Source organism: Cetorhinus maximus, chromosome 32, assembly GCF_964194155.1.
Source record: "Cetorhinus maximus chromosome 32, sCetMax3.hap1.1, whole genome shotgun sequence".
NCBI classification, from domain to species: Eukaryota; Metazoa; Chordata; class Chondrichthyes; order Lamniformes; family Cetorhinidae; genus Cetorhinus; species Cetorhinus maximus.
The window spans coordinates 15,591,812-15,618,676 of NC_135910.1; the positions used below are offsets into that span (position 1 = coordinate 15,591,812).

Below are 26,865 nucleotides of genomic sequence, written 5' to 3' on the forward strand. Positions count from 1 at the left end.
CATTATCAACATCCTGGAGGTTACCATTGACCAGAAACTGAACTGGACTAGCCATATAAATACTGTGGATTCAAAAGCAGGTCAGAGGCTAGGAATCCTGTGGCAAGTATCTCACCTAACTCCCCAAAGCCTGTCCACTGTTTACAAGGCACAAGGCAGAAATGTGTTCTCAATGGAATACTCTCAACTTGCCTGGATGAGTGCAGCACCAACAACACTCAAGAAGCTCGACATCATTCAGGACAAAGCAGCCCGCTTGATTTGCACTACATCCACAAACATTCACTCCCTCCACCACCGACGCAAAGTGGCAGCAATGTGTACCATTTGTAAGATGCACTGCAGGAATTCACCATGCCCCCTTAGACAGCACCTTCCAAACCCACGACCACTACCATCTAGAAGGACAAGGGCAGCAGATACATGGGAACACCGCCACCTGGAAGCTCTCCTCCAAGCCACTCACCATCCCGACTTGGAAATATATCGGCCGTTCCTTCATTGTCACTGGGTCAAAATCCTGGAACTCCCTCCCTAACAGCACTGTGGGTGTACCTACATCACATGGACTGCAACGGTTCAAGAAGACAGCTCACCACCACCTTCTCAAGGGCAACTAGGGATGGGCAATAAATGTTGGCCTAGCCGGTGACGCCCACATCCCTTGCATTAATTTAAAAAAAAATTCCAGACCTTAACCACTTGCAGGGCTACCATGTTAGCTACAGGATAAAATGGATCTATATATGTGGAGACACATGCACACGATTAAACTACCAACAGCAAAAAGATGGATGTGAAGGGAACATGGCCAATCGAAAGAGGAAAGAGTAGGTTTGCTTCATTTACATAGCATAGGAACTCGGATTTTAAAGTTAATGCTCCTTCATTTGCTGTGCCACCGTTTCCAACATCCTATATTTGATCAGGAAGCCTAAAAACATAGCAACTTCCCCTCAAATATTTGGGCTGTTTATCCTACCATTGCCTATAAGCATGTGGAGGGAAGATTTGAACAAGTTATTTTAGATAAAATGAAGTTTTCATCCCTTTTCTTTTTGTTTGGTTTTACCTGTTGAGAACAATCCAAAATGAATGGGCTGCTTGATTGATTGACAGCAGTTATTGTTGTGACGGTTGCTGGGCAACCGTGGTGCTGGGATCACGTGACGGGCGCCGGCCGAAGAGGCGGGGTTTGTGGGGAGGAAGTGACGCAATGGACAGGCCGGCGCGGCATTAGGAGCCGACGGAAGTGGCCTGAAGTCAGCAGATATGGATAATTCGGCCAAGGAGCGGGAGGCTTTGGCCTTGGTGGCCGAGGCCGAGAAGAAAGTCCGCTCGGCCCGCTCCTTCATGGCCTCCCTGTTCGGGTGAGAGGCCCTGGGTAAAGGGAATTAATTAACCCCGACATTGCTGTCGGGGCTGGTCGCTGGATCCCGGGGTGGGTGTAGGGGCTGGTCGCTGGACCCCGGGGTGGGCTGTCGGGGCTGGTCGCTGGACCCCGGGGTGGGTGTAGGGGCTGGTCGCTGAAGGGACTGGGGGGCTGGTCGCTGAAGGGACTGGTTATTAAACTTGCCTCCACGGCTATGTTCTTTGTTTGTAGTTTTTTAGCCAGTAATCTAATCTGACATGTCAGTATTGCATTATTGACAGGTGATGTCTGTCTATGTCTATGCTGTCTGCACAGGTGCATGTTTAAGTTCTGTTGATAGTAATCAATGATAAAGTCTTTAATTCATCCAATAACTCACATCCCATAAAACAAAGTAACTAGTCATGTATCTTTCTCGCTGTCTTCATATTGGCTGTTGTTTCAACTCACTTAAGTGGTTATTCTTCAACTGGATGTGAAGCGCTGGTGGAATGTCCTGGAAGATTCGATGTGGCATAAGTGCCTTCTTTCCATCAGAAGCTATATTCTTGAGGGCTTGAATGATCCAGGACAAGTAATTTCTGGATGATACTGTGCTCTTTGGTTTGGCAGTGGCAGTCTGAGGTCAGCATTGATAAGTTTAATGATTTTGGTTTGGCTCGGATTAGTGTGAATCTGCTGAACTCTCTGCTTTGAAGCTAAACTGTTCTGGTAATCGGTTTCTTTAGGGTTTTCTTTTAAACTTACCAATATAAATTTATAAACATCCCATCCGTTCAAGGTAACCTAAAATTAGTGTGTGATTAAGTCTTTTTAAATAAAGTCATGTTTTATTGCATTGGGCAGTTTAACTGAGGTGAAATTTAGCAAGTCTGATTCAGGATTATTTGACATTGTAATTTTTGTGCTGGCTATCTGCTAACAAACACCAAACCGGCTCCACAAGTTTGCTCAGTTAACATGCCACATCGGTGCAAGTCCTCCTTAATAAAGGAAAGTGCATTTGTATAGCTCCTTCCGTGTCCTCAGGATTTCTTGAAGCACTCTACAGCCATTGACGTATTACTACAGTGTATTCACTTATAATGTAGGAAGGGTGACAGCCAATTTGTACACAGCAAGCTCCCACAAGCAGCATTGAGATAATGATAAAATTTGTTTCTGTGACGTTGCCATGGGATCTATCACATCCACCTGAGGGGAAGGTGAGATCTTGGTTTAACCTTTCATTCGAAAGATGGCACCTCCGGCAGTGTAGTGCTCCCTTGGTACTGCACTGAAGTGCCCATCTCGATTATGTGCTCCCATCTCTGGGGTGGGATGTGTACCCACAGCCTTCTGACGCGGGTGAGAGTGCTACCATTACCAAGGCTGCCATTTTAGTGTGGAAACTTTAAATACACAAAGGCTTTTAAGTCCTGAAATACTGAGGTTTTTAAGATTGTATTCTTAGACTGGAACAATTGGCTAAAGATTCTTCAAAAGAAAGCAAGTTGTGCTGTCCCTGGCTATCGGGACTGAGGCATGAGAAAAATATCTATTGCACAAGCTAGTAGGTTTAAGTAAATTGTGTAGATTTTATTTTTAAAACATCTTAGACTTAAAAGTGTCTTTTTTTAATGCCTGAAATCTCAAGAAAACTTCAATCTTTAAACTGTCAGGTAAATAACAAAAATATATTGTAATCTAGTAGATGGGTAGGGAAACCCTCCTTTTTCTGATGAAAAATTACCCTAATTGTAGCAAAAACAGAAAATACTGGAAAAACTCAGTAGGTCTAACAGTATCTGTGGAGCGAGAAACAGAGTTAACGTTCAGAGTCCGTAAGACTCTTCAGAGCTCTGAAGAAGTCATAAAAGCTTGAAACGTTAACTCTGTTTGTCTCTCCACAGATGCTGCTAGACCTGCTGAGCTTTTCCAGCATTTTCTGTTTTTGTTTCAGATTTCCAGTTTCTGCAGTATTTTGCTTTTACCCTAGTTGTAGCTGTTGCCAATGGAATGAGCTAATCTCTCCTCGTGCACTCCAGTCACCCTTGAGGACCTCTTGAGTGCAACAAAACTGTCTCTGTGTTCTGTTGTGAGTTTCTTTGCGTGAGGCTGGAATCGCCGATGCCTCCAATTTCTGTCCACCCGCCCTCCAATTTGTGTTTTTTAACTTGGCGTTGGATGTTGCATTATTGCTAATTGTTTTCTGCAATGATGCCCCTTTTTCTTTGGATAGCTGACTTTGGAATTAAGAATGAGTCTCTGAAAGTATTTGATATTTATAGTGAACCCTGTCAAAGCGAAGTTTCAGAACCACCCATAAAGATGATGCATAATTTAAAAACACAATGTACTGGTGATTTATTTGCTTAATTATGCACTACTCTTAAACTTAAAAGCCCTGTTGAGAGAAGGGAACAATTTTGGCATCAGTAACATCATCTAGCTCATATTTGGAATTAATAGTATTGTCAACCTACTTAATTCATTGCTGTGCAGTTTTGTTCTGGAGCTGTACTGCATCCATATTGGATCATTGTCAACCATGGCCCATTTGATGCCACACTCCCTCTGAGCCGGAAGGACAGGGTTCAAGTCTGATGCCAGAGTCTTGAACAGGCTGCTATACCTGTGCAATACCGAGGCGATGCTGCACTTAGAGATGCCGTCTTTCAGATGAGATGTTAAACCAAGGCCCCCCATCTGCCCCTTCATGTGGACATAAAAGATCCCATGAAATGAGCAAGGGGGAGTTCTCCCCGGTGCCCCGGCCAATATTTATCCCTAAACCAACATTGCAAAAACAGATTATCTGATTATTGTTACATTGCTGTTTGTGGGAGCTTGCTGTGCACAAATTGGCTGCTGCATTTCCTACATTGCAACAGTGACTACACTTCAAAGGTACTTCATTGACTGTTAAAACGCTTTGAGACATCCTGAGGTCATGAAAGGTATTATAGAAATGCAACTATTTCTTTCATTGTTTGAACATCCCTTTGCAGCAATATAATCCAGTACTACATACTTATTGTGCTTTTTAAGTTTTCATGTGTATGTACATGTAGCCATTCTGTCCACTTAATGCAACCTCGTGTATTGATTTGAAATTACTGTAAATGGTTAATGTGTTGGTAGCGCGCGCACACAGTATCAGGCTGGAGTCGCCACTTGTCATGTTATAGTCTCCATGAAGTATTTCTGGGTTCCATGTGGGTTACATTTAGTTGAAAGTGCTGCTGTAAAGCATTCTTCTAATTCTCCAGTGTTCCCTTCCCATTGATCATATTGTCACTGGGACCCATGAGCAGGCCAGGAAACAAATTACTTTTGAAATTTTAATTTTTGATCTAATTAGCTTAATACAAAGCACTTTGGAACATTGCTCTGCACCAAAGATGCTGTATGAATCTGAATATTTTGACAACTTATGGTTTCCAACACTGTGGCTGAGCTGTGGATATATGTTTGTATCTTGTGACCGACTGTAATTAGCTTGCAGTTTCACTACTGGATCCATTTACTCCTGAAATATGAATTATATCCTTTAGCTCTTCATCTGTCCCGTGTGTCAGTGGTTCTTAATTTCCCCATCAATCAGTTTTGCAACTGCACACCACAACATCCTGCTGCTTTGGTTTTGTGACAGTTATTCCATGTTAGTATGGCCACAGCTGCTTCAAGTGAACCTGTGTACAACCGTAGGGATTTCAAACATAACTTTTCCATGACTTTTATTAAACCATTGAACTAGAGTTGAGTGTTGTTGATATCAAGCTTGATTTCAGTGATGCCAGGCCAGCAGTGAGTTAAATTATGTGCGTCGCTAACTGCCCAGGACTAACTGAGCTCTGAGCACAAGCTGCAGTACTTCACAACTGCATTTGAATGTTACATTTTAGTTAAGGTGGGGGGGGGGGGCGGATTTGCTATTTAGTATATTTTTTAAAATAGCCAACGTGCATTGGATTTACCGAAAGTCTCGACTTTAGACAAACCTGTATTTGCAACGGGTGTGAAACTGAAGAAAGGTGCATCATGCAATTGCTTTTTGAGTAGCAGAGTACCAGGGCCTGACTTGTAAGCTGTGTACAGTCAGCGGCAGCACCAAAGTAGACTCATTGACTGACGGATGTTTACAGTACAGAAGGAGGCCATTCAGCCCATCATGCCTGTGCTGGTCAACAAAGATTTGACTACACTAATCTAATTTTCCCGCGCTTGGCCCATTGCCCTGGAGGCTATGGCAATGCAAGTGAATACCTAAATACTGCTAAAATGTTACTAGAGTTTCTGACACATCCACCCTTTCAGACAGAGTTCCAGACTCCCACCACCCTCTTGAGTGAAAAAATTTCTCCTCAACTTTCCTCTTAGCCGCTACCTCTTACCTTAAATCTATGCATTGACCCCCTCTACTAATGGAAAAAGTGCCTTCCTATCCACCCTATCTATGCCCCTCATAATCTTATACACCTCTAGGAAAACAACCCCAGCCTAACCAATCTTTCCTCATAGCTCAGACCCTCCAGCCCAGGCAGCATCCTGGTAAATCTTCTCTTCACCCTCTCCAGTGCAATCACATCCTCCTCATAATGTGGTGACCAGAACTGCATGCAGTACTCGAGTTGTGGCCTAACCAGCGTAGGACCATAGAGACAGGAGTAGATTGTTTAGCACCTCAACCCTGTTCTTTTAATCAGTGAGATTGTGGCTGATCTCAAACCTAACTTCATACACCCGTCCTTGCCCCGTACCCCAACGCTCTGTCTCAGTTTTAAAATTACCAATTGATCTAGCATCAATTGCAGTTTGTGGAAAAGAGTTCCGAACTTCTGCCACCCTTAGCATCAAGTGTTTTCTCATTTCACCCCTGGAGTGTTTGGATCTAATTTTTAGACTCTGCCCCTCCCTAAACCGCTACTCCCCAACCAGTGGAAATTGATTTCCTCCCAATCTGCCCCACTTAATATCTTAACAACAAGATCACGAAAACCACCTACAGGGAAGACTTTCTTTTTGTGGCCTGCGCTAACCCATCCAGCAAATTAAATCCATCCATGGTCTCAACCTTGCCCCTCCCAGCACTCTGCTCTGGACTCTGATCTCTTTTGGAACCTTTCTTCTTTTGTGCAATTATTGACCCCCCCACACACACACATGCAGATTGCATTTTCCAGAAATGCCAATCCTCCAATGAAATTTGAAGAGCCTTTTTGTGGGGGTAGGGTGGGGGGGAAGAATAATCCTAATGCGAACGTAATGAAAGAGACCAGATCTGTGGGAATCTTGCAGAGAAGCAGTGTGTCCCTTCTTTCCCCATTGACTATTTAGTTTTCTAATATAGAGCAGGGTGATGTTTTCCAGATGAGCTCTCTGCAGAGGCTGTAGTGTTTAATTAAGAGCTGGCAGCATCGCATTTGATGATAAATGCTTGAGCAGCATTGTTTCTGTCAGTGTTGCTGTATCAGCCATTTTGAGCTCGTTAGTTTGACTGGGTTGGCAGGTCTTTGACTCAGGCAGTCTTGTTTGCAGCTGGTATTTTTCTGGCTATAAGTAGAGTTTTAAAAAGTGTATTTATGCATAATTAGCGTGCAGCCAGAAAACATCTTACGCCTAGCATTCTACCAACTCTGCTATGTAATCAGCATTGGGTGTTGCTCGAGTGGGTTGGGGTGTGTCCATTTTTGCTCGCTTTATTCATTGGTTACATTCTCACCTACCCACGCCCTAAGCTCTGGAATTCCCCACACCCTCCCCCACAAGCCTCTCCACCCCTCTCTTGCCTCCTTTTAAGATTCTCCATAAAACCTACCCCTCTTGTTGAGCTTTTGGGCATCTGTCCTGGGTTGAACTTTGATAATGATCTTGGGGCACTTTATAACATATTAAAGGTGCTATATAAATGCAAGTTTTTGTATGAAGGTTCTGGATTAAAGCTCCACTCCAGGCACTTGAGCACATAATCTATTCTGATGCTTCAGTGTACCATATAAGGTATATTGTTGAAGTGTATTTCAGATGAGGCACAATCTGCATATTCAAGTGGATATGAAAGATCCTTCACTATTTGAAGAGCAGTGAAAAGGTTCCCAAATGTTCCATCCCTCAGCCAAACAGTTTAATTGGTCATTTATCGCATTTCTGTTTGTGGGACCTTGCTGTGCCCAAATTGGTTGCTACATTTCCTAGCGTTACAACAGAGACAGCATTTCATTTGACTGTTAACTGCTCTGGAATGTCTCTTGGTTGTAAAAGTATCTAAAGCCTGCAAACAACTTTTGTTTACCATTGGCTTAACTTGCCAAAAGATGACCTTGGCTGGGAAAAGCTGAAAATGTTCCTAGTTTCAGTGGTATTTGAAGTACAAGAGGGGAATTGAGTAGAAAGTTCCAGTTGCAGGTGTGTTTTGTAATGCTTTGCATCAGTGTAAGGCCAGTTGATTGTTGGCAATTTTCCTGCCTTCTGTGAAACCAGCTCAGTAAGCTTCAAGGAAAAAATGCTCTCCTGGGTACACCTCTGCTTTGACCCCTTCCCTGTCCCACTCCCTCCAACTTACAGAATAGCATGGGAGAATTAAGAATTCTTCCACTTTTTAAAAAAAAAGTTGAACACTGTTCAAGAAGGAACATACACTTGTACCTGCTTTTATTGTGAAAAATACACTCGAGGCCCAAACTGCATTAAATATTCAGGTGCAGTGTGTCTGGATTCACTATCCATTTCAGGCCTTGCTTTTGGCTTTTGCTGGAGGCCGAATATAAATGCTGTTTATCCTAATGGGAGTGATCTGTTATTGTCTTGTGGCATCTGGCTCCCTCATGTTCTGCTGGGCGTTCAGCAGTAAAATGCATGCCAAGCTCTCCGGAATGGTCTCGAAGGACCCATCTGAAAAGAATGGGAGCTGCAGGAATATTTGATCTGTGCCCAGAAACAACTTCTGTGCAAAGATCACCTCCTTTCATGTTCCACATATGGAACTTGTAGAGGCGGCGTCAGTCTTCTACTGAGGTTTAAATTTGAACCATGTTGAAATATGTCCTGGCTCAATTGTTACAAATATCGTAAAGCTGAATTTGGCTTCAGGTAATCTGTTTGGTGTCTGGTAACAAGAAAGATGTACATTTATATAGTGCCTTTCATGATCTGTGGAAGCCCCAAAGCACTTTCCAGTTGATGAAAGTACCTTGGGAGTGTAGTAATGCTGTAATGCCACTGTAATGTAGGAAATGCAGCAGCCAATTTGTACCCAGCAAGATCTCGCAAACAGTTGATATAACAATGACCAGATAATATGTTTTGATGATATCAGTCAAGGGAGAAACGTTGGCCAGGGCACTAGGGAGAACTCCCCTGCCCTTCTTTAAAAATGATCCCATGGCACTATTTCAACTGGCATTTCAGTAGATGCAAATGTGCTCAAGTCCCTAGAGTAGGAACTTGAACTCTACAACCTTTTTTGACTCTAGTTTAATTCCTCCCTTCATATAATCTGTGAAAACTGCAAACTCCAAGAAATGGACTTTGCTCAGACCAGTTATTTCAATAATGTAATTATATAATCCTTTCACAATTTGTAATTCCCTTCTGGGGGAAGAATGTCTGCTGGATCTACAAGTCAGGGCTTAAAAATAAGGCCCTGAGAATAAAAACTTCTTGGAATCCAGTAGTAGAATTGCAGCAGTAGAGTGTTATTATGGTTGTAATGTGTTGATCGTTAAAATATTTGTTCAATGCTATTTGAATTTCCAGTAGAAAGTATCTCAGGAATGTGATATAGAATCTGCATTGGTCTTCACAAGTTGTGGAAGAGCCCTGCACTCTTCTGATTTGAGCCTGTGTGTGTAAAGGCGTTAGGGAAATTAAATTGAGACTGCATTTGCCAAACTCTCTTGGCACCAGTTGTAAATGGCTGAAGGAAGCAAAGAGCTTTGGTTTTGACGGGGAAGAAGCAGATTCTGCAAAATACTTAAAGTTAAAAATAAATTGTGTCCTTTGAGATGACTTCACTCCTAATGAGACTGGTTCTTGTTTAAACAAACTGCTTTAATTTCTAGTGAACAAAGGGCTCATTATCATCCAGTTGTAAACACACTGCCCTTGGACTGTGCTTGCTCGGAGATCCTTGTCATATGAAGCCCGCTGTGCCAGAATTGTTTGTTCTCAATTCCAGTTCTTCCTACCAAGTACATTATTTATTTGGAACTATCTTCAGATCAGTCAGCTTCCCCTGAATGGAGCAACTTGAACATGACAAGGAGATTGGTGATATAATGTCAAAAGGCAGTCTGCATGTTAGTCAAGGGGTTATAACCACAGACCTTCATATTAATTGGATCCCAAGCCGGATGGTGAAATATGAAGCTAGAAGGAACTCCTATTCTTGATGGTTAGTTTATTTAAAGAATTGCCTTTTACATAGTGACACCCACTATCCCCAAAGTCTGTCTTTATACTCTTGGGTACCATTGAACAAATTAACTAAATGATCAACCCCTTAGGTTCATTAGGGTAGTCTTTCTCTATATGTACTCAAGGTACTCAATCAGTCAAGCCCTTCACCTGTATATCCTTAAACTTGATAATACTTTCACAATTGTGAAATTGATAATTCACTTACACGATTGAGGTACTGCCAATAGTGGGGAAATCAGTTGGGTTTAGGGGGCAATGTTGGAAGGATATATTGGCGTTGGTTGTTTTGAAACATTTTTAAAGAGTAGTTGAGCCTAGGAGATGGGGAGTGGGGTGTGATGATGAAGAGCCAATTATAACCATTTAAACATTTTAAGATAACGTTTCCATCTACATTTGTTTATAAAGGCAGCTTTGTGGAGGTGGCATGGCAAATAAATCGACATTTGAGTTATCAAAAGGCATTGAGTTAAGGAGGGAAGGACAGTGTCTTCACAGGCAGCAGAAGGCCATTCTGCCCATTGAGTCCATGCCAGGTGTTTGTGAGATTGAAGTATGTGGAATCTTAAAGATGCAGAATAAGGGGAGTTGGTATTGAACATTGAAATGTTTCTATTCTGGCCACCTTATTCTATTTGAATTTTCCCAGATTATATACACTGCAATTAGATGCTGAGTTGAGCTGGCTCTGTCCTAATGAATTCCCGCAGACCCAAATTTTAGGAAAGAGAAGACTTGCATTTATGTATCATGACCTCAAGAAGTCCTGAAGCACTTTACAGCCAATGAAACACTTATCACTGTTGTAGTATCGGACACCAATCTGTACACAAGGTACCACAAATAGAAATGAGTCAATGACCAGGTAATCCATTTGTGGTATTGATTGAGGGATAGATATTGGCCAAGACACTGGAGAACTTCCCAGCATAAACAAGCTTAAAGGGCCGAATGGCCTACTCCTCCTATTTCCTATGTTCCTAACTCCCCAGTTCCTCTTCAAAATACTTTCAAGGAGTCTTTCATTTCTGAGAGGGCAAACTTAGTTTAACGCCTCATCTGAAAGACAGCATTGCCAGTAACCAGTACTGAATGCTGTATTTTCAGAGTGTCAGCTGAGATTGCACACCAGAGTATCCTGGAGTGGGATTTGAACCTGGAACCTTAGCAGTGTGGTTGCTACCACAGAGACGAGGCTAGACGAACCCTCTGCATTCATGCAGCAACATTTTTGGTCTCTTACCCTAACTATATTACAAATAAAGCTGCCAACCTAATGATGATTTGGGGTGGTTTGTGCTGTGGATCCATCAGGTGATGGTCAGAGACCCCCCCCCTACTCCGAGTTTCTACCCCAGTCAGCACCCTGGCCTTGTCCAGAATTTAACATCGTTCTTCCTTTCTGTTCAGGGGGTCTTCAAGATTAGAAGACGCGTGTGAAATGTACGCCAGGGCTGCTAATATGTTTAAGATGGCCAAGAACTGGAGTGGTAAGTATAGATTCCAAACAGCACACTTGGGCTGCATTATGTCTGGCCTAGTGAGTGTGAGATGTTGTCTGGCCTGTTTTCAAATTACATTTGTGGGTTCAATTACAGTGATGATGAGTATTAATCAGACCAGCACACAGCTGCTGTACCAGGAGCAGATCAGATTTACCTGGCAATGGATATGATTGTTTCCAGGAGGAGATTTTAATAGTGTGAATATTGTCAAATTGGTTAAAACTCTCAATATCCTGTGATTTCCCCCAAAAGGGAGCTGGTGGGATGGAAAACGCTATACGTTAGATGGCATTCAGCCATCTTGGTGTAAACTAGAACCTTAAACAGGCACAAAACTCATGGGTGGTCTTCCCCAGTGATCATTCAGATCCTGGCTCTGAGTGCGATGATTTTGCCAAGCTCGGCCAGGAGCCTACCTGCAAGGAGCCCCCAACACAGCTTGTGGTTCTGGCTGAGCATTAATCTGGCAGTAGCCCTGAGCCCTTTAGGAAGCCTCTGGGTTCACCTGATTCAGAGAGTGAGCATGGACCAGCAAATATGAGTGCAGGCATCACTTGTGTTTCTTGGGCTTTAAGAGCCAGACTGCCGCAGTTACGTGTTGGACACTATAGAGAGCAGGCAGCCAGGATTTGGGAATAGCTCTCTGCTCTATTCTGAATGGGGAACCATTTTTCTCCAATTGTAGATATGTTACTATTTAATATCAACGTTGCTTTTTTTTCGAAAATGGCCTGTTCAATTGAAGCATTCGAGTGGGAATTGGATTGTTATCTAAAAAAGGAAGAATGTGTGGGCTAGAGAGAGAAGACTGGGAAGTGGCACTAGGTGAATTGATCCTTCAGAGAGCCAGCACAGATATAACAGGCCGAATGGCCACCTCCTGTGCTGTAACAATTGCATCATTCTGTGTAGGTTACTGCCATTTTGATATAGCATAGATGAAGTTGCTTGGCCAGTTCAGTTTAAGGAACCTTCTCCTGGGGATTTTAGTATAAATTCAGGGACGGGGGCTTTTTTGCGATGTGGACAGCAATGCCAACAAACAAGTTTCTCTCTCTATATTTGAATTTAGCTGCTGCACTCCTGCAGACTGATTTGGATCCATGCAGTATGCAGATAAAGCATGTTATCCGAGTGCCAGGAGTTAACAGCATCATGTTAATCTAAAAGAATATTAGACGGTGCAAAAAGTGGCCTGATTAATTCTGGACTTGGCTCAACTGTGCATATATTTGCATTATATTTATCAAAGAATATTTGCAATACTGTTTGCACTCTTTGGGCACAGAGCAGTTTGTGTTCACTGAATCTGCTATTTTACTGCAGCTGCTGTAATATGCTGGTAATAACCCACTCCTAATGTGTACTCATCTTTCTTTAGCTGCAGGCAATGCCTTCTGTGAGGCTGCTAAACTCCACCTCTACTTGCAGAGTAAACATGATGCAGCTACAAACTTTGTGGATGCAGGAAATGCCTTTAAGAAAGCTGATCCCCAAGGTAACTCTCTTGGCCTTGTAATACGAGTGAATGTTTGCAGAGAATAAGGAAATGCAGTGAAACTCAAAATAAATGTAATTCTAAATACTTAAATCATTTATTATTGCTATTTTAAGTCACATTCTTATTTTAGGCTCAATTTTATACCATTATATTCCTTTCAGTACTTGAAATGTGTTGTGCAATTTATATACCTGACTCTCTCCTATTTTTTGTACAAGGGCAGCAATTCTACAATTTTAGCTGTTTGTTCAGAGCATCAGTGGTAGAAGATTTAGGATGGCTAAGTTAACCAGCTAACCAGCCATGATTGACTTCTTGTACAGGGGCCAACCAACTAGGGACATGACTAGTCTGCTGGCCTGCAGACAGTGAAGGCTGGTTTAAAAAACATTATTTTCATCTGCTTTCATACTGGTGCAACAGCTAAGTCTCCTTGATTGAAACGTTGGTAGGATGGAGGAGCGTCTGAGCCTGGGAGCTGTATAAGAGGAGAGACTATTCATGCAAACAAAGCTCAAAAGCCCTAGACCTTTACTAATACTCAAAAGCCATTATTCTCTCTTTTGGAGAGTTAGAATTTGGGGCTAGAAGTGAGGCCTATCTTAAGTTTTCAAGATATTAAGGGGACCAGTTTAGATGGATGGAGAAACTGTTTCCACTGGTTGGGGAGTGGGACTAGGGGGCATAGTCTAAAACTTAGAGCCAGATATTTCAGGATTGAAATAAGGAAACACTTCTTCACACAGGGTGGGAGAAGTTTAGAACACTCTTCCACAAGTAGCAGTTGATGCCAGATCAATTAACGTTAAATCTGAGTGATAGATTTGTTAATCAAGGTCTTGAAGGATATGGGATAAAGGTGTGTATGTGGAGTTAGGCTGTCGATCAGCCATGGTCTGCTTGAATGGGGGCAGAACAGGCTTGATGGACTAAATGGCCTCCTTCTGTTTCTATGATATGCTGATAGGTTGAGATGAAAAGGGTTACAAGATTTGTGTGGAGCATAAACACCAGGATGGACCAGTTGGACTGAATGGCCTGTTTCTGTATAAGTGCACTAAAATTCTATGAAAATGTGTCCTTGGCACACTAAGATTAAATGGCAGTATGAATATTGACCAGCCCACCGATTTGAGGATAGATTAATCAATCTCGAAGCTGGTTTTCCGCTGCTTTTAATTGGAAAGTAATTAAGAGGTAGGGTGGCTGGCCAGATGTCCTGGTTTTGCCAGAACAGTCTCGGTTTTTCATTAAATAGCCCAGTGTCCTGACAATTTCCTAAAAATAGTTCAAATGTCTTGCATTCGCCTTTAACCTTTTTGCCAAATATAAACTGGGGCCGGTGGGGGAATCTGAAATTTCATCCTTCCTGTAAGCGCCCATCACATTGCGTTGTATCACAAGCAGTGGACCTGTATCCCACCCCCTTTGAAATCTCCTAGGGAATTGTCTCTACCTTTTTTGGGGCCCCTGGCTGCATTGCTAATGACACCTTTTAATCAATCTATACAATAGGATGGCCAACTCTGGCTGGATATATTCTGGAAGATGTCATCACATGACCTCGAACATTCAACTGTCCCGCCCCCAGACTCCTGACATTGGTCGTCCAACATGTCAATCATCATGGAGCCCCTCCCCGCCTTCCTATGGCCTTTCAACGTGTTCCGGTTTTGAGTTTTGAAAATTTGGACGCCCTACTAATAGGGGAACTGTTATAATGTCACTGTATCTATCGAAGTAGAATAACAGCAACACTAGTTGAACTTAACATGAATATCTAATGCAAATTTTCTGCCAGTCGTCATGAGCTGAGTGGGTAACAACACAGCAGGGAAAGAGGGAGAAGGGGTAATAATTTTTTTAATTGGCAATGAGCCTAACTTTTTTAAGTGCTAATGTTTGTGGTTTTTCTTCCAGAGGCCATTAATTGTTTAAACAGAGCGATAGAGATTTACACAGATATGGTAAGATGCTAATCCAAATATTTGTAATGTTAAAAGTTATCTGCATTGCCTCAGAATCAGTGGGTGTGGGGTCAAGCCCCACTTCAGAGACTTGACCGCGCGCTTGGCTGACCGTCCTGTACATTACTGAACTAAAAACAAAAAACTGCGGATGCTAGAAATCCAAAACAAAAACAAAAATACCTGGAAAAACTCAGCAGGTCTGGCAGCATCGGCGGAGAAGAGCAAAGTTGACGTTTCAAGTCCTCATGACCCTTCAACAGAACTAAGTAGAAATAGGAAAGGGGAGAAATATCTGGCCGATGCTGCCAGACATTACTGAACTAGGGCTGCGTTGTCATTTTAGATGAGGTGTTATAACTGAGGCTTGGTCTGAATGTTCAGGGAGATGTAAAGGACCCCCACAGCACACTTCAGTGTGCTGACCAACAGTCCTCCTTCCGTCAGCACCAGAATGACTGGTCGTTCTCTGTGGGACCTTGCTGTTTGACGGTGGGGCTACGCGCTGATGCACCAAAGCTCTCTGCTGCTCTACTATCCCTGTGAGCTCATGATGTTCAGATCTACTCATTCTTGGAGGAAACAAGAGGGAGCAAAAAGGATCCATCCCCCCCACCGAATATTGTCAATGGGAGCTTGTGGCCGCCCAGCATGCTGCAATTAGATTCTTTCGTTTGTATATTACTCCCGAAGCCATTTGTTTTGGGATTTGTTAATTTTTAGCTGCTATATTAAGAGACCTGTCCAACAGTCAGAGCTTGCTGATATCTGAAAGAAAAGCCTTGAGATTCACTGAGAGGAAGGCATGTTATTTTAAAATCTTCCCCACCGTCAAAATGTACAATTCCTATAAGAGTTTATTATGCAGCCAGGACCATTAATGCTGATTTTTCAGAATATTAAAGCAGCTTTTAATTTAATTTAAGCCAGTAGGTTGGACAAGAACATGTCCAGATCTGATGTTAACCAAATGAAACACATCTTGGACAATGTTCCCGCTGCTATTCTAAGACTGACCTTTTGCATCTCATTCTTTGTTTCGTCATCACTATTTATCTTTTGAAGTGCAAGTTTGTCACGCAAATTTGTGTTTGTATTTAGGGTCGGTTTACGATTGCAGCGAAGCATCACATATCGATAGCAGAGATTTACGAGAGTGAGTTGGTGGACATTGAGAAAGTAGGTATCTGAGCTTGGGTTTCCTGTTGAATTTGTGCTGAATGTTCTGTTGAACATTTGTGCTAGCCTTTTAAGTGTTAAAGTGAATTGCCACATAACACTTAAAAGTTGTCTCACCTTAACATCTGTCATAGGGAAATGTTAGCTACTATTAGAGAAGCTATAGAAGGGCACTTGGATAAGTTCAAGGTAATCAGGCAGAGTCAACATGGTTTTGTGAAAGAGGAATCATATTTAACCAACTTATTGGACGACTTTGAGGAAGTAACACGTGCTGTGGATAAAGGGGAACCAGTGGATGTACTGGACTTAGATTTCAAGAAGGCATTTGATAAAGTGCCACATCAAAGGTAATTGTGGAAAATAAAATCTCATGCTATAGGGGGTAATATATTGGCATGGATAGAAGATTGGCTAGCCAACAGGAAGCAGAGTAGGCATAAATGGGTCTTTTTCAGGTTGGCAAGATGTGCCACAAGGATCATTGCTGGGAACTCTACTGTTTGCAATTTATATAAATGACTTGGATGAAGGGATGATTGCCAAATTTGCTGAGACACAAAGATAGGTAGGAAAGTAAGTTCTGAAGAAGACAAAAGGAGGCTACAAAAAGATATAGATCGGTTAAGTGAGTGGGCAAAGATCTGGCAAATGGAGTATAAAGTGGGAAAAGTGTGAAGCTGTCCATTTTGGCAGAAAGAATAAAAGAGAAGCATATCTAAATGGTAAGAGATTGCAGAGGTCTGAAATGCAGACAGAGGGATCTGGGTGTCCTAGTGCATGAATCGCAAAAGGCTAGTGTGCAGATACAGCAAGTAATTAGGAAAGCTAATAGAATATTATAATTTATTGTGAGGGGAATTGAATACAAAAGTAGGGCGAATATACTTGTGTTATGACCCAGCAGTTGGTAAAGCTGAGTTACTTAATCCCGGAGGGAAACTTTAAACAACTATCATAACCTATATTTTTAAGTGGTATGTCTGAGATGCAGCTCTAAAGTCAGGAATCAGACCACCAGTTCTCGAGAGGTTTTATATCAAAATACATGCAGCATTTATTAATTTACACAAGCTAAATATATACACATGGCTACAAATTACTACTGTCATAACTTTAACAAATTCCCAAACAAATCCCCATTAAGACAACAGCAACCCATAGATTTTAAGCAGACACCAGGCAAAGCATTTTCACCTTACAAATTCAAAATGAGGTTCCTTTCACTTTGGTTTCTTGCAGACAGAGCGGTAGGCTTACAGACTTTGATGTTACATTGCCTCTGCCCTGAACGCACAAAACTGCTGTCTGTTATACCTAGCACATCTCATTGAATGTAAATTCTCATTGTATCACCAGCCTCTTTGAACTCCACCTCTTCTAACAATAAAACCCCTTTCATAGTACCAATTTTATTAGTAATATAAACATTGCTTGGTCTCTTCTAGCTAGGTGCCAGATTTCGCTCCCCTTCTTGAATGCTCTATCCAACAAAATGCAAATGCGCTCTCTTACATCTCAAAACTAGTACACATCAAAGCACCCAGACTAGCTGGCTTTAATCCAATTAAGACACACCCACAGACTAGCCCTGTATTTAAAAAAAATAATTTCAGTAACGTTATATACATTAATAGCTTCGTGACATTGTTATACAGAGCACTAGTGAGACCACATTTGGAATACTGTGTACTGTATTGGTCACCTTATTTAGGGAATGATGTAACTGTGTTGGAAGCAGTTCAGAGAAGGTTTGCCAGACTAATATCTGGAATAGCTTTTCTGGAAAAGCTTTTAGCTTTTTGTTAATATCTGGAATGTGTGGGTTGTCTCATGAGGAAAGGTTGGACAGGTTAGACTTGTATCCTCTCGAGTTTAGAAGAATAAGAGGTGACTTGATTGAAACATACATCCTGTCAAGGCCCCGCAGGATCTTGTATATGAAGAGAATGTTTCCTTTTGTGGGAGAATCTAGAACTATGGGTCCCTGTTTAAAAATAGGGAGTCGCCCATTTAAAACAGAGATGAGGCGCAATTTTTTTGAGGGTTGAGTCTTACGAGCTCTCCCTGAAAAGTTGGTGGAAGCAGAGTCTTGAATATTTTTAAGGCAGAGGTGGATGGATTCTTGATCAGCAAAGGGGGTGATAGGTTATTGGGGGTAGGCAGAATGCAGATTTGAGGCTATCAGGTCAGCGATTATCTTATTAAATGGTGGAGCAGGCTCGAGGCGCCAAATGGCCTATTCCTTCGTATGTATCCCTTGTCCCTTTTTTATTCTTGTTTTATTTAATAGCTTATGAGGACGAAGGTTCCTGGGCGGTTGGTTCTAGTTACTAACAAGAGATCAGGAAGGTTCCTTGGTCTCTGCTATCTAGAGACCATATTGTATGAAAAATATTGAGGTGCTTTTAGTGGGAGTGGAGAATTATTCTCTCAGGTCCTGGAGGGCTTGACTCTGGCATGTGCCTTCCACAGGTACTGATCACAACACCAGCTTGCATTTATATAGTGCCTTTACTGTGGTAAAACATCCTGTGGCAGTTGACAGGAGCATTATCAAACAAAATTTAACACCGAGCCACAAAGATATTAAGACAGACGACCAGTCAACTACATAGGTTTTAAAGAAGAGCGGTTTAGGGAGAGAATTCCAGAGCTTGGGGAACTGAAGGTATGGCTTCCAATGGTGGAGCAATTAAAATCAGAGATGCACAAGAGGCCAGAATTGGAGAAACGCAAATGTCTTGGAAGATTGTAGGGCTGGGGGAGTTTACACAGGGTGGGGGCAAGATCAAGGAGGAAGTTGAAAACAAATCACTGACCACTGTCATCCAAGTAATGAATCATCACGTGGAATTGACAATGTGTCAGTGGGCTAATCAACTGCAGTGGGCTGCGTAGACGAATCATCCCTGCCCTCACCCAAAAGCTATGTGATGGAGAATAAAAAAGAAATTGAGCAATAACTCAGCCGATCAGTATCAACAATGTGCATCTTTTAATGGCAGAATTTCACACTGTCCAGGTTTGGCCTGTGAAATGAGACTCTTATCTTGGGACTGTCAAAGGTTCAGATTTATTCTAATTTGGCAAATACTGTCTTCTACTGAAGCATCCTCACTGCTTGACTTTCCTTTTCAGGCAATTGCGCATTATGAACAGGCGGCTGATTACTACAAAGGGGAAGAATCCAACAGGTTAGCAAAGTTTTCACCGCTGGGCAAATTTGCTCAGGAATGGTGCCTCATCCTTTTTGAAGTTGGAGGTTTCGCTGTGTCCGCGTTCTCTCTCGTCAAAGTTATCCCGGTTGTGTCCAGCTGTTGCATTTATAATGAAACATCCTGCTAATAGGACGGAGTTGTGCAGAAGCTTAGTTCGATATCGCCTTGCCCCCACCCCCTCCCCCTTAACTGGGGTAGGGATTTGTACATTCAATATTCAGTGTTAAACGTTGACAGAAAGAGTGACCAAAAATTATAACAGTATAGCATGTGCCTACACAAGATCTTTTTTAATCTATAGCTTGGCTTGTATTTGCGCAGAGGTCACGCGGGATAGTTCTGAATATATTTAGCCTGTTATGTTTTTTTACTCTGCAGTTCTGCGAATAAGTGCTTGCTGAAAGTCGCTACGTATGCTGCACAGCTTGAACAGTATCCCAAAGCTGTAGAGATTTATGAACAGGTCAGTGAGTGTTTTCATCCAGAGGATGTTTGTCTCCCAGCTGCTTAATGTGGCAGAGCAGAGCTATCCAGTTTTTATTGTAGTCAGAGCTCCCCCTGATTCGTTCCTGGGTAAATGCTTCATTCGGCATCATTCGAGTAACAAGTTAGATCCCTTTTCAGCTGGTGTTGTGATAGAAATGGAGCTGTACCTGGTAGGAACAGGAGTAGCTGGGTCAGTTCCTCAGTTTCATTAGATCGTGGCTGGCCTGTACCTTAATTATTTAACCCATCTTATTTCCATATACCTTGAGCCCCCTTACCTAACAAAGATCAATCAAGCTCTGGGTTGAGATTTTCAATTGACCATTCGCCATGTACCCACCCCCCCCTCACCATCCCAGCTTCAACAACCTTTTCCACTCCCCTTTGTGTGCAGAGGTGCTTCCTGACATCACCCCTGAATGACCTGGCTCTAATTGTAAGCCTTGTTCTGCACTTGGAGGAAGTAGTTTCTCTCCATCAATTTTTAAATATGTTTTTCATGGGATGTGGGCGTCACTGGCGAGGCCAGCATTTGTCGCCATCCTTAATTGCCCCTTGAACAAGGGCAGTTAAGAGTCAACCATATTACTGTGGGTCACATGTAGGTCAGACCAGGTAAGGATGGCAGATTTCCTTCCCTAAAGGGTGTTGGTGAACCAGATGGGCCTGTTCAACAACCGATGACCGTTTCATGGTCACCATTACTGAGACTAGCTTCCAATTCCAGATTGTTTGAACTTGTCCCCAGAGCATTAGCCTAGGCCTCTGGATTACTAGTTCAATGACATTACCACTAAACCACCATCTCCCCTAATCTCAATTAGCTCACCCCTTCATCTATACTCTTAAGTGAATGCGTGACTAGTTTATGCAGCCTGTCCTCGTAATTTAATCCTCTTGGTCCTGGTTGGTCTCGGAGAGTGGGGATTGGTTAGCAATCAGCCTGGATTCCTCTTCCAATCACAATCCATTGACTCTTGCTGGAAAGAGTGTCTGTGGGAAAGGACAGCACTTGCTACTGAGGCTTGCACTGGGTGCTTGATTGAGATACCAAGGAACTACCAACACCTTTGGGAAGTGCAGACGGGCATGAATTAAGAGATGGCGCTGGGGAGGGCGGGCTAAATACCTAAAGTCCATTCAGTGACTTGGTAACTTGTTGCATTCCAAGCTGGGAAGTGTGTAAGTTTGAGAGCTGGTTTCTGCTCAGTAGTTCTGTAATCGCAAACGTCATAGAATTGTTGCCTTTTACTTTTCTGTCCTCTAGTTTCCAATGTTTGTGCTTTTAATTTCTTAATTAGCAGCTTTAATCCAAGGCATAGCATCTATTTACAGCCATTGGAATGAATCTGGCTCTGGTTTCAGTGAGGGTGAAGTAAAGGCTTTTGAACACTGGGCAGGGGGATGGGGGTCTGAATCTGGTGGAGGGGGGGGGATGGGATTTTTTTTTTTTGTTCCCACTCTACTCCCAATCTTGTAAAGTCAGTTTTCTGTTTGATGTCTCTAGTCTGTCAGTGATCAGTAACATAACCACACAGTATTTAGAGCACAGAAATTCAACCCAACTGGTCTGTGCTGGTGTTCAAGCTCCACGTGAACCGCCTCTCGCTCTTCTTCCCACCCCCAGCAACATAATCCTTCTATTCCTTTCTCCCTTGTGTTTATCTAGCTTTCCCTTAAATGCATCTATACAGTTTGCTTCCACCACTCCTCCTCTGGTAGCGAATTCCACATTCTCACTAGTCCCTGGATGAGGAGCCATCATCCCATCTCTGTCTAAAGTTGCTCACCACCTTCAGTCTTTTGCGTTCAATTTTTATTGGTCAAATGGGGAAAGTTTGCCACCTTCTCTTCTCTCTTTTCCACCCCTGCCCAATTATTTTTCTCAGTCTATTGTATTTAATGCTTGTTTCGTGCAGTGAATTTATGGTTTTGTACACCACAGGTAGGCACTACAGCCATGGACAGCCCGCTCCTGAAGTACAGCGCTAAAGAATACTTCTTCAAAGCTGCCCTCTGCCATTTCTGTGTTGACATGTTAAACGCTAAGGTAGGTTGGCACCAGAGAAGTCAATGCGATTGATATTTTGCCCCTAGCTGCTTTTTAGAATTGGTTCTGTTTTTGGAAGTGATTTTAAGGTGATGGATGTGGGAAATGTTGCCCTTGTGTGTATGGAATGGGGTTGAAGAATCGGGCAGTGCTTTTTATTCTTTTCCTGGGATGTGGGCTTCACTGGCAAGGCCAGCATTTGTTTCCCATCCCTAATTGCCCTTGATCTGAGTGGCTTGCTCGGCCATTTCAGAGGGGCAGTTCAGAATCATTGCTGCGGGTCTGGAGTCACATGTAGGCCAGACCGGGTAAGGGCGGCAGATTTGCCTCCCTAAAGGACCAGTAAGCCAGATGGGTTTTCACAACAATCGATAGTTCCATGGTCACCATTCGTGAGACTAGCTTTACCAGCTGCTGTGGTGGGATATGAACCCATGCCCTGCATATTAGCCTGGGCCTGTGGATTACCAGTGGAGTGACATTACCACAATGTCACCATCTCCCCAGTGTCTGTGACAGTTTTATACCATGTCCTATGCTTCAAATTCTTGGGAAAGGAGAGAGCAATTTGATTTTTTTTTATTTAAGGAAAAAACCATGAGGTTAGAATTTAATGCATGGGTAGGGGTGGGTTCCACCATGCATTTGGCAGATTTGCAGAAACCTTGGAGAAACCTGCAACTTATGTCATATTTCCTCAAAAGTTGCGGCTGGAGATTGAGAGAACCTCCTGTAGAAATCCCAGGCGGATGCCTCGTAATAATGTCCACAGCTCAGTCCTTTTGAGACTGAAGAGGTCCTATCCATGTGTCAGCCCGAGGACTGTACATTTTTGTCGATCAGAATCATTTTGTTTGGTGAGATATGAAGCTGGTAAAAATCCTAGTCCTGCACTGGTGTGAGGAAGATGATGGACCTGTGGAATACCCTTCACGGATTATATATTCTTTTTTTTGCATCTAATCAGAATAACCTTATCTAGAAGTGTATCTCATTGCATTTCCATTATTCCACAGTTGGCCATTACGAAATATGAGGAAATGTTCCCAGCCTTCTCAGATTCCAGGGAGTGCAAACTGGTCAAGAAACTTCTGGACGCCTTTGAAGAGCAGAATGTTGATGGCTACACTGATGCAGTAAGTGTTTGAGATTTTGAGCAAACTAAGTTTGTCACTAACACAAAAGCTAAGTGCTGCGGATGCTGGAAATCTGAAGTAACAAAATATGCTGGAAATACTCGGCCGATCAGGCAGCGCCCGAGGAGTGAAACCAAATCCGTGCTTCAGGCTGAGATGAATCCGGCTGAAGTTCTGATGATGGATCATAGAGTTTTACAGCACAGAAACAGGCCCTTCGGCCCATCGTTACCGTGCCTACCATCAAGCCCCTATCTACTCTAATCCCATTTTCCAGCACTTGGCCCGTAGCCCTGTATGCTGTGGCATTTCAAGTGCTCATCTAAATACTTCAATGTTGTGAGGTTTCCTGCTTCTACCACCCCCTCAGTCAGTGTGTTCCAGATTCCAACCACCCTCTGGGTGAAAACATTTTTCCTCAAATCCCCTCTAAACCTCCTGCCCTTTACCTTAAATCTATGTCCCCTGGTTATTGACACTTCCGCTAAGAGGAACGGTTTCTTCCTATCTATCCCCCTCATAATTTTGTGCACCTCAATCAGGTCCCCCCTCAGCCTTCTCTGCTCTAAGAAAAACAACCCTAGCCTATCCAGGCTCTCTCCATAGCTGAAAGACTCCAGCCCAGGCAACATCCTGACGAATCTCCTCTGCACCCTCTCCAGTGCAATCACATCCTTCCTATAGTGTGGCGACCAGAACTGCACACAGCTGTAACAGTTTCTCTCCACATGCTGCCCGATCATTTGAGTATTTCCCAGCGTTTTTGTTTTTACTTCAAACCAAATTTAAGATGCCTGCCAGATTCACAATAGCGTTTGAATCGAATGAAATTGGGGACAGGGACTGGGGAGAGAAGTGTAATGGTAATATCACTGGACTGGTAGTCCAGAGGCCCAGGCTAATGCTCTGGGAACTGGGGTTCAAATCCCACCACGGCAGCTGATGGCCTTTAAATTTGATTAATAAATCTGCAATATAAAGCTAGTCTCCGTTAGTGACAGCTATCATTGTTGTAAAAGCCCATCTGGTTCACTGGTGTCCCTTTAGGGAAGGAAATCTGCCGTCCTTACCCGGTCTGGCCTGCAAGTGACTCCAGACCCACAGCAATGTGGCTGACTCTTAACTGCCCCAGCAAGCCACTCAGTTCAAGGGCAATTAGGGATGGGCAACAAATGCTGGTCTTGCCAGTGACACCCACATCCCATGAAAGAATTAAAAAGTATGCTCATTGTAGGATTGGAGCAGTGATGGTGCCCTTGAGTCTCATAATTAGGCTGATGCTTCAGTGTCGTGCAGAGGAGTGGGTTATTGTCAGGGATGTTAAAACAGAAAATACGGCTGCTAAGAACTTCATGCATTCCAAAGAGTGCCAGGAGTTATGGTTGGATGTAACAGCTTCTATGGCAGTATTTGGAGAGTGGAGTTAGTCTTGGCTGACGTGGTTGCCTGTAAGCATACTGTTCAAAAATAATATGCAGTGCCTTTCTAATGTTGAGATTGCAATCTCTCCTAATGAGGCCTGTGCCAAAATTTAAACTTCATGTGTAATTTCAAATTCTGATCCGCAGAGCTCTTGAGCAGGAAGTGAGAGACTGATTGCATTCTAACAGTCGGAAAACCTGTTGAGTAAAACAGATTTCAGTCATTCTCCTTCCGTCTGTTGATAGACACAGAACTGAGCTCAGAACCTGCTGTCTTGAGACATTCAGGATGTTGACTATTGATCAGAAAGGTAATAGCAGCCTATACGCCTCACGGCCATGTGCTTGCTAACACTGTGGGAGAATGCAAGATCGAATGAAAGACGTGCCTTTCGCAGCCTGAGGATGTTCCAGAGTCCTTTTATGGCCAGTTACATGTGGTTACTGTTGTATTGTAGAAAATGTGGCAGCCAACTTGTGCACAGCAAGCTCCCACAAACAGCAATGCAACAACGACCAGATAGCTGTTTTAGTGATGTTGATTTGATGGATAAATATTGGCAAGGACACCAGGGGGCGGGGAAAACAAGCCTGCTCTGCTTTGAAGTAGCACCATGGGATCTTTTACGTCTACCTGAGAGGGGCAGGTAGGCTCTCTGTTTAGCATCTCATCCAAAAATTGATGCTGCCAATAATGCAGCACTCCCTCAGTACTGTGGCTGGGGCCTCGGTTTATTGTCTCTTTCGGGGAAAGAGGCGCCTCTGACAGTGCAGCTTTCCTTCAGTAACTGCACTGGGTGCGTCCGCCTAGAATTCTTCGCCCGAGTTTTGAGTGGGACTTTGAACCCATGACTTTTTGGCTCAGATGTTGTCAACATTCCAGTGGATGTCCCTGAGGAAAAGCATTGAAGCCAACTGTTTATTCCCTTTGCAGGTGAAGGAGTATGACTCCATCTCACGGTTGGACCAATGGTTGACTACAATGCTGCTCCGCATCAAGAAGACCATCCAAGGGGAAGAGAGCGACTTGCGTTAAAGGAACAACTGTTTATATATTAAAGAAAAATATATCTCAATAGTCAAAAACCCAACAAGTGATGGGGTGATGGGGGCGGGGCAGGGGCGGTGGGTGGGGTGGGGAAGGAGGGGTGGAGAAAAATGGCTTTTGATAATAAGTATGCTGCAAATCAGAAAAGCAAAGGAACATTCCGTAATTTGGAAATGTTTGAACAATTTTTTTGCATTTATTTAGGGAGAAAATAGTCATGCTTACAGATTGGGCTGGCAAGAGCGCACTTTTTAAACCAATCTGTTGTAAACCAGAGATTTTGCCTCTTCCCCCCCCCCCCTTCCCCCAAACCCCACATATTTTATTTCCTTCTGAATCCTTCCCGCAGAACTCCAGTGTATAAATGCGATTTGCCCGTTAAATTTATGGCATTAACTTGATGTGTAATAAAACTTGTAGCTATTTAAGGTAACCCAAACTATGACATGAAAATAGAGCAAGGACGCCTCGTGATTCACTCTGCACAGTTCTATCAGCCTGCATTTTGCGAGTTAATTAGCTGATCACTGTCCCCCTTTCTGAATGAGTGCTGACAGAGCACAGGATCAGCCTTCCTTGTGATGCATGCTGCAGTCAAATAGCCAGTTGCCGTTTGCTATCTAGGACTTGCATGCATTCCCGCTAGGATTGGTTAGCCCAGAACGTAAGCTCATAGTTTTGGCAGGGAGGGATTTTTGGCACATGGCAGGGAAACGTACCAGCAATAAATTAAATTATATTTATAGTTTTAACCCGAATTTTCTGGAATGCTACTCGGTGCGCACTGTTGAATATTTTTCCGGTATTTAATTGCTTTTTGGGTGCATTTTAGGGCAGCACTTGTCGCAGGCCAGTGTAGACATAGCATCACGTTACTTGGAGCTCGAAGTCTAAACAGACCAGCTCTCAGGGAAATGTAGACTAACTGTGCACAGGAAATCTGGCAGGGTGAAGCTTGATGTCTTACATGGGAAGTGTGCGCGAGTGTGTGTGTGTGTTCAACGTTTAGCTAGTTGCAACCATTGTATAAATGCACTATCATATAATTTTTAAATCTGAATAAATGAAGTTACACCCAATTCTCACCTCTTAGTATTTTTGCTGCAGTGTTCAGTTAATTCTATCCAACAGAACTTCAGGGTTTTGCATTCGATGCTCACAAGAAAGCTGATCTCAGCTGTTTCCTGCTGGGCTAGATGGGTGCTGTAGCTCTCTGCTTGAGGGTGCATTGAGAGGTGGGAGTATGGCATTAGAGAGAATGAGCCAGGGTTCCTGCTCCCACACACTCTGTGGGTGGGAGGATCTGGGTGTTGGGTGAAAATAGAATCGGGGTTCAACTGTGGTGACCCTTGCACGCACTGTTCATCTCTTGAGATGGTCACCTGGGTGATGCATGCCCGAGGGGGAGAGGATGGGCAAGTGGCTGATGCCTGTGCAATCCATACCCCAGTAAAAGAGCAAGTGCAAAACACTGCCATTTTTAAACATCTCTGTTCTTGTGATTCTTACCTAGTTTGATACTTAAATTGTGATGAGGTATGGCTGCCATTGTAATGTAGAAAACATGGTAGCCAGTTTG

At 43.1% G+C, this 26,865-nt stretch overlaps 1 protein-coding gene across 1 annotated transcript; it reads left to right on the forward strand.

The window, feature by feature from the left end:
• Window positions 1-1,219: 1,219 nt before the first annotated feature.
• napab (N-ethylmaleimide-sensitive factor attachment protein, alpha b) lies at window positions 1,220-26,365 on the forward strand. Its single transcript, XM_078533379.1, has 10 exons — window positions 1,220-1,370; window positions 11,183-11,262; window positions 12,659-12,775; window positions 14,699-14,745; window positions 15,847-15,924; window positions 19,066-19,121; window positions 19,524-19,608; window positions 21,577-21,681; window positions 22,698-22,817; window positions 25,173-26,365. The coding sequence occupies exons 1-10, from the start codon at window positions 1,273-1,275 to the stop codon at window positions 25,272-25,274; spliced, it is 888 nt and encodes a 295-aa protein (XP_078389505.1). The 5' UTR covers window positions 1,220-1,272; the 3' UTR covers window positions 25,275-26,365.
• Window positions 26,366-26,865: the final 500 nt, after the last annotated feature.

What these genes read in the sequence shown, in the direction of transcription:
- napab (XM_078533379.1), top strand. Translation starts at nt 1,273, where the DNA reads ATGGATAATTCGGCCAAGGAGCGGGAGGCTTTGGCCTTGGTGGCCGAG. An exon ending in GATGGCCAAGAACTGGAGTG is followed by an intron (nt 11,263 to 12,658) that starts GTAAGTATAGAT and finishes ATCTTTCTTTAG; the next exon opens with CTGCAGGCAATGCCTTCTGT. An exon ending in TTGATGGCTACACTGATGCA is followed by an intron (nt 22,818 to 25,172) that starts GTAAGTGTTTGA and finishes TTCCCTTTGCAG; the next exon opens with GTGAAGGAGTATGACTCCAT.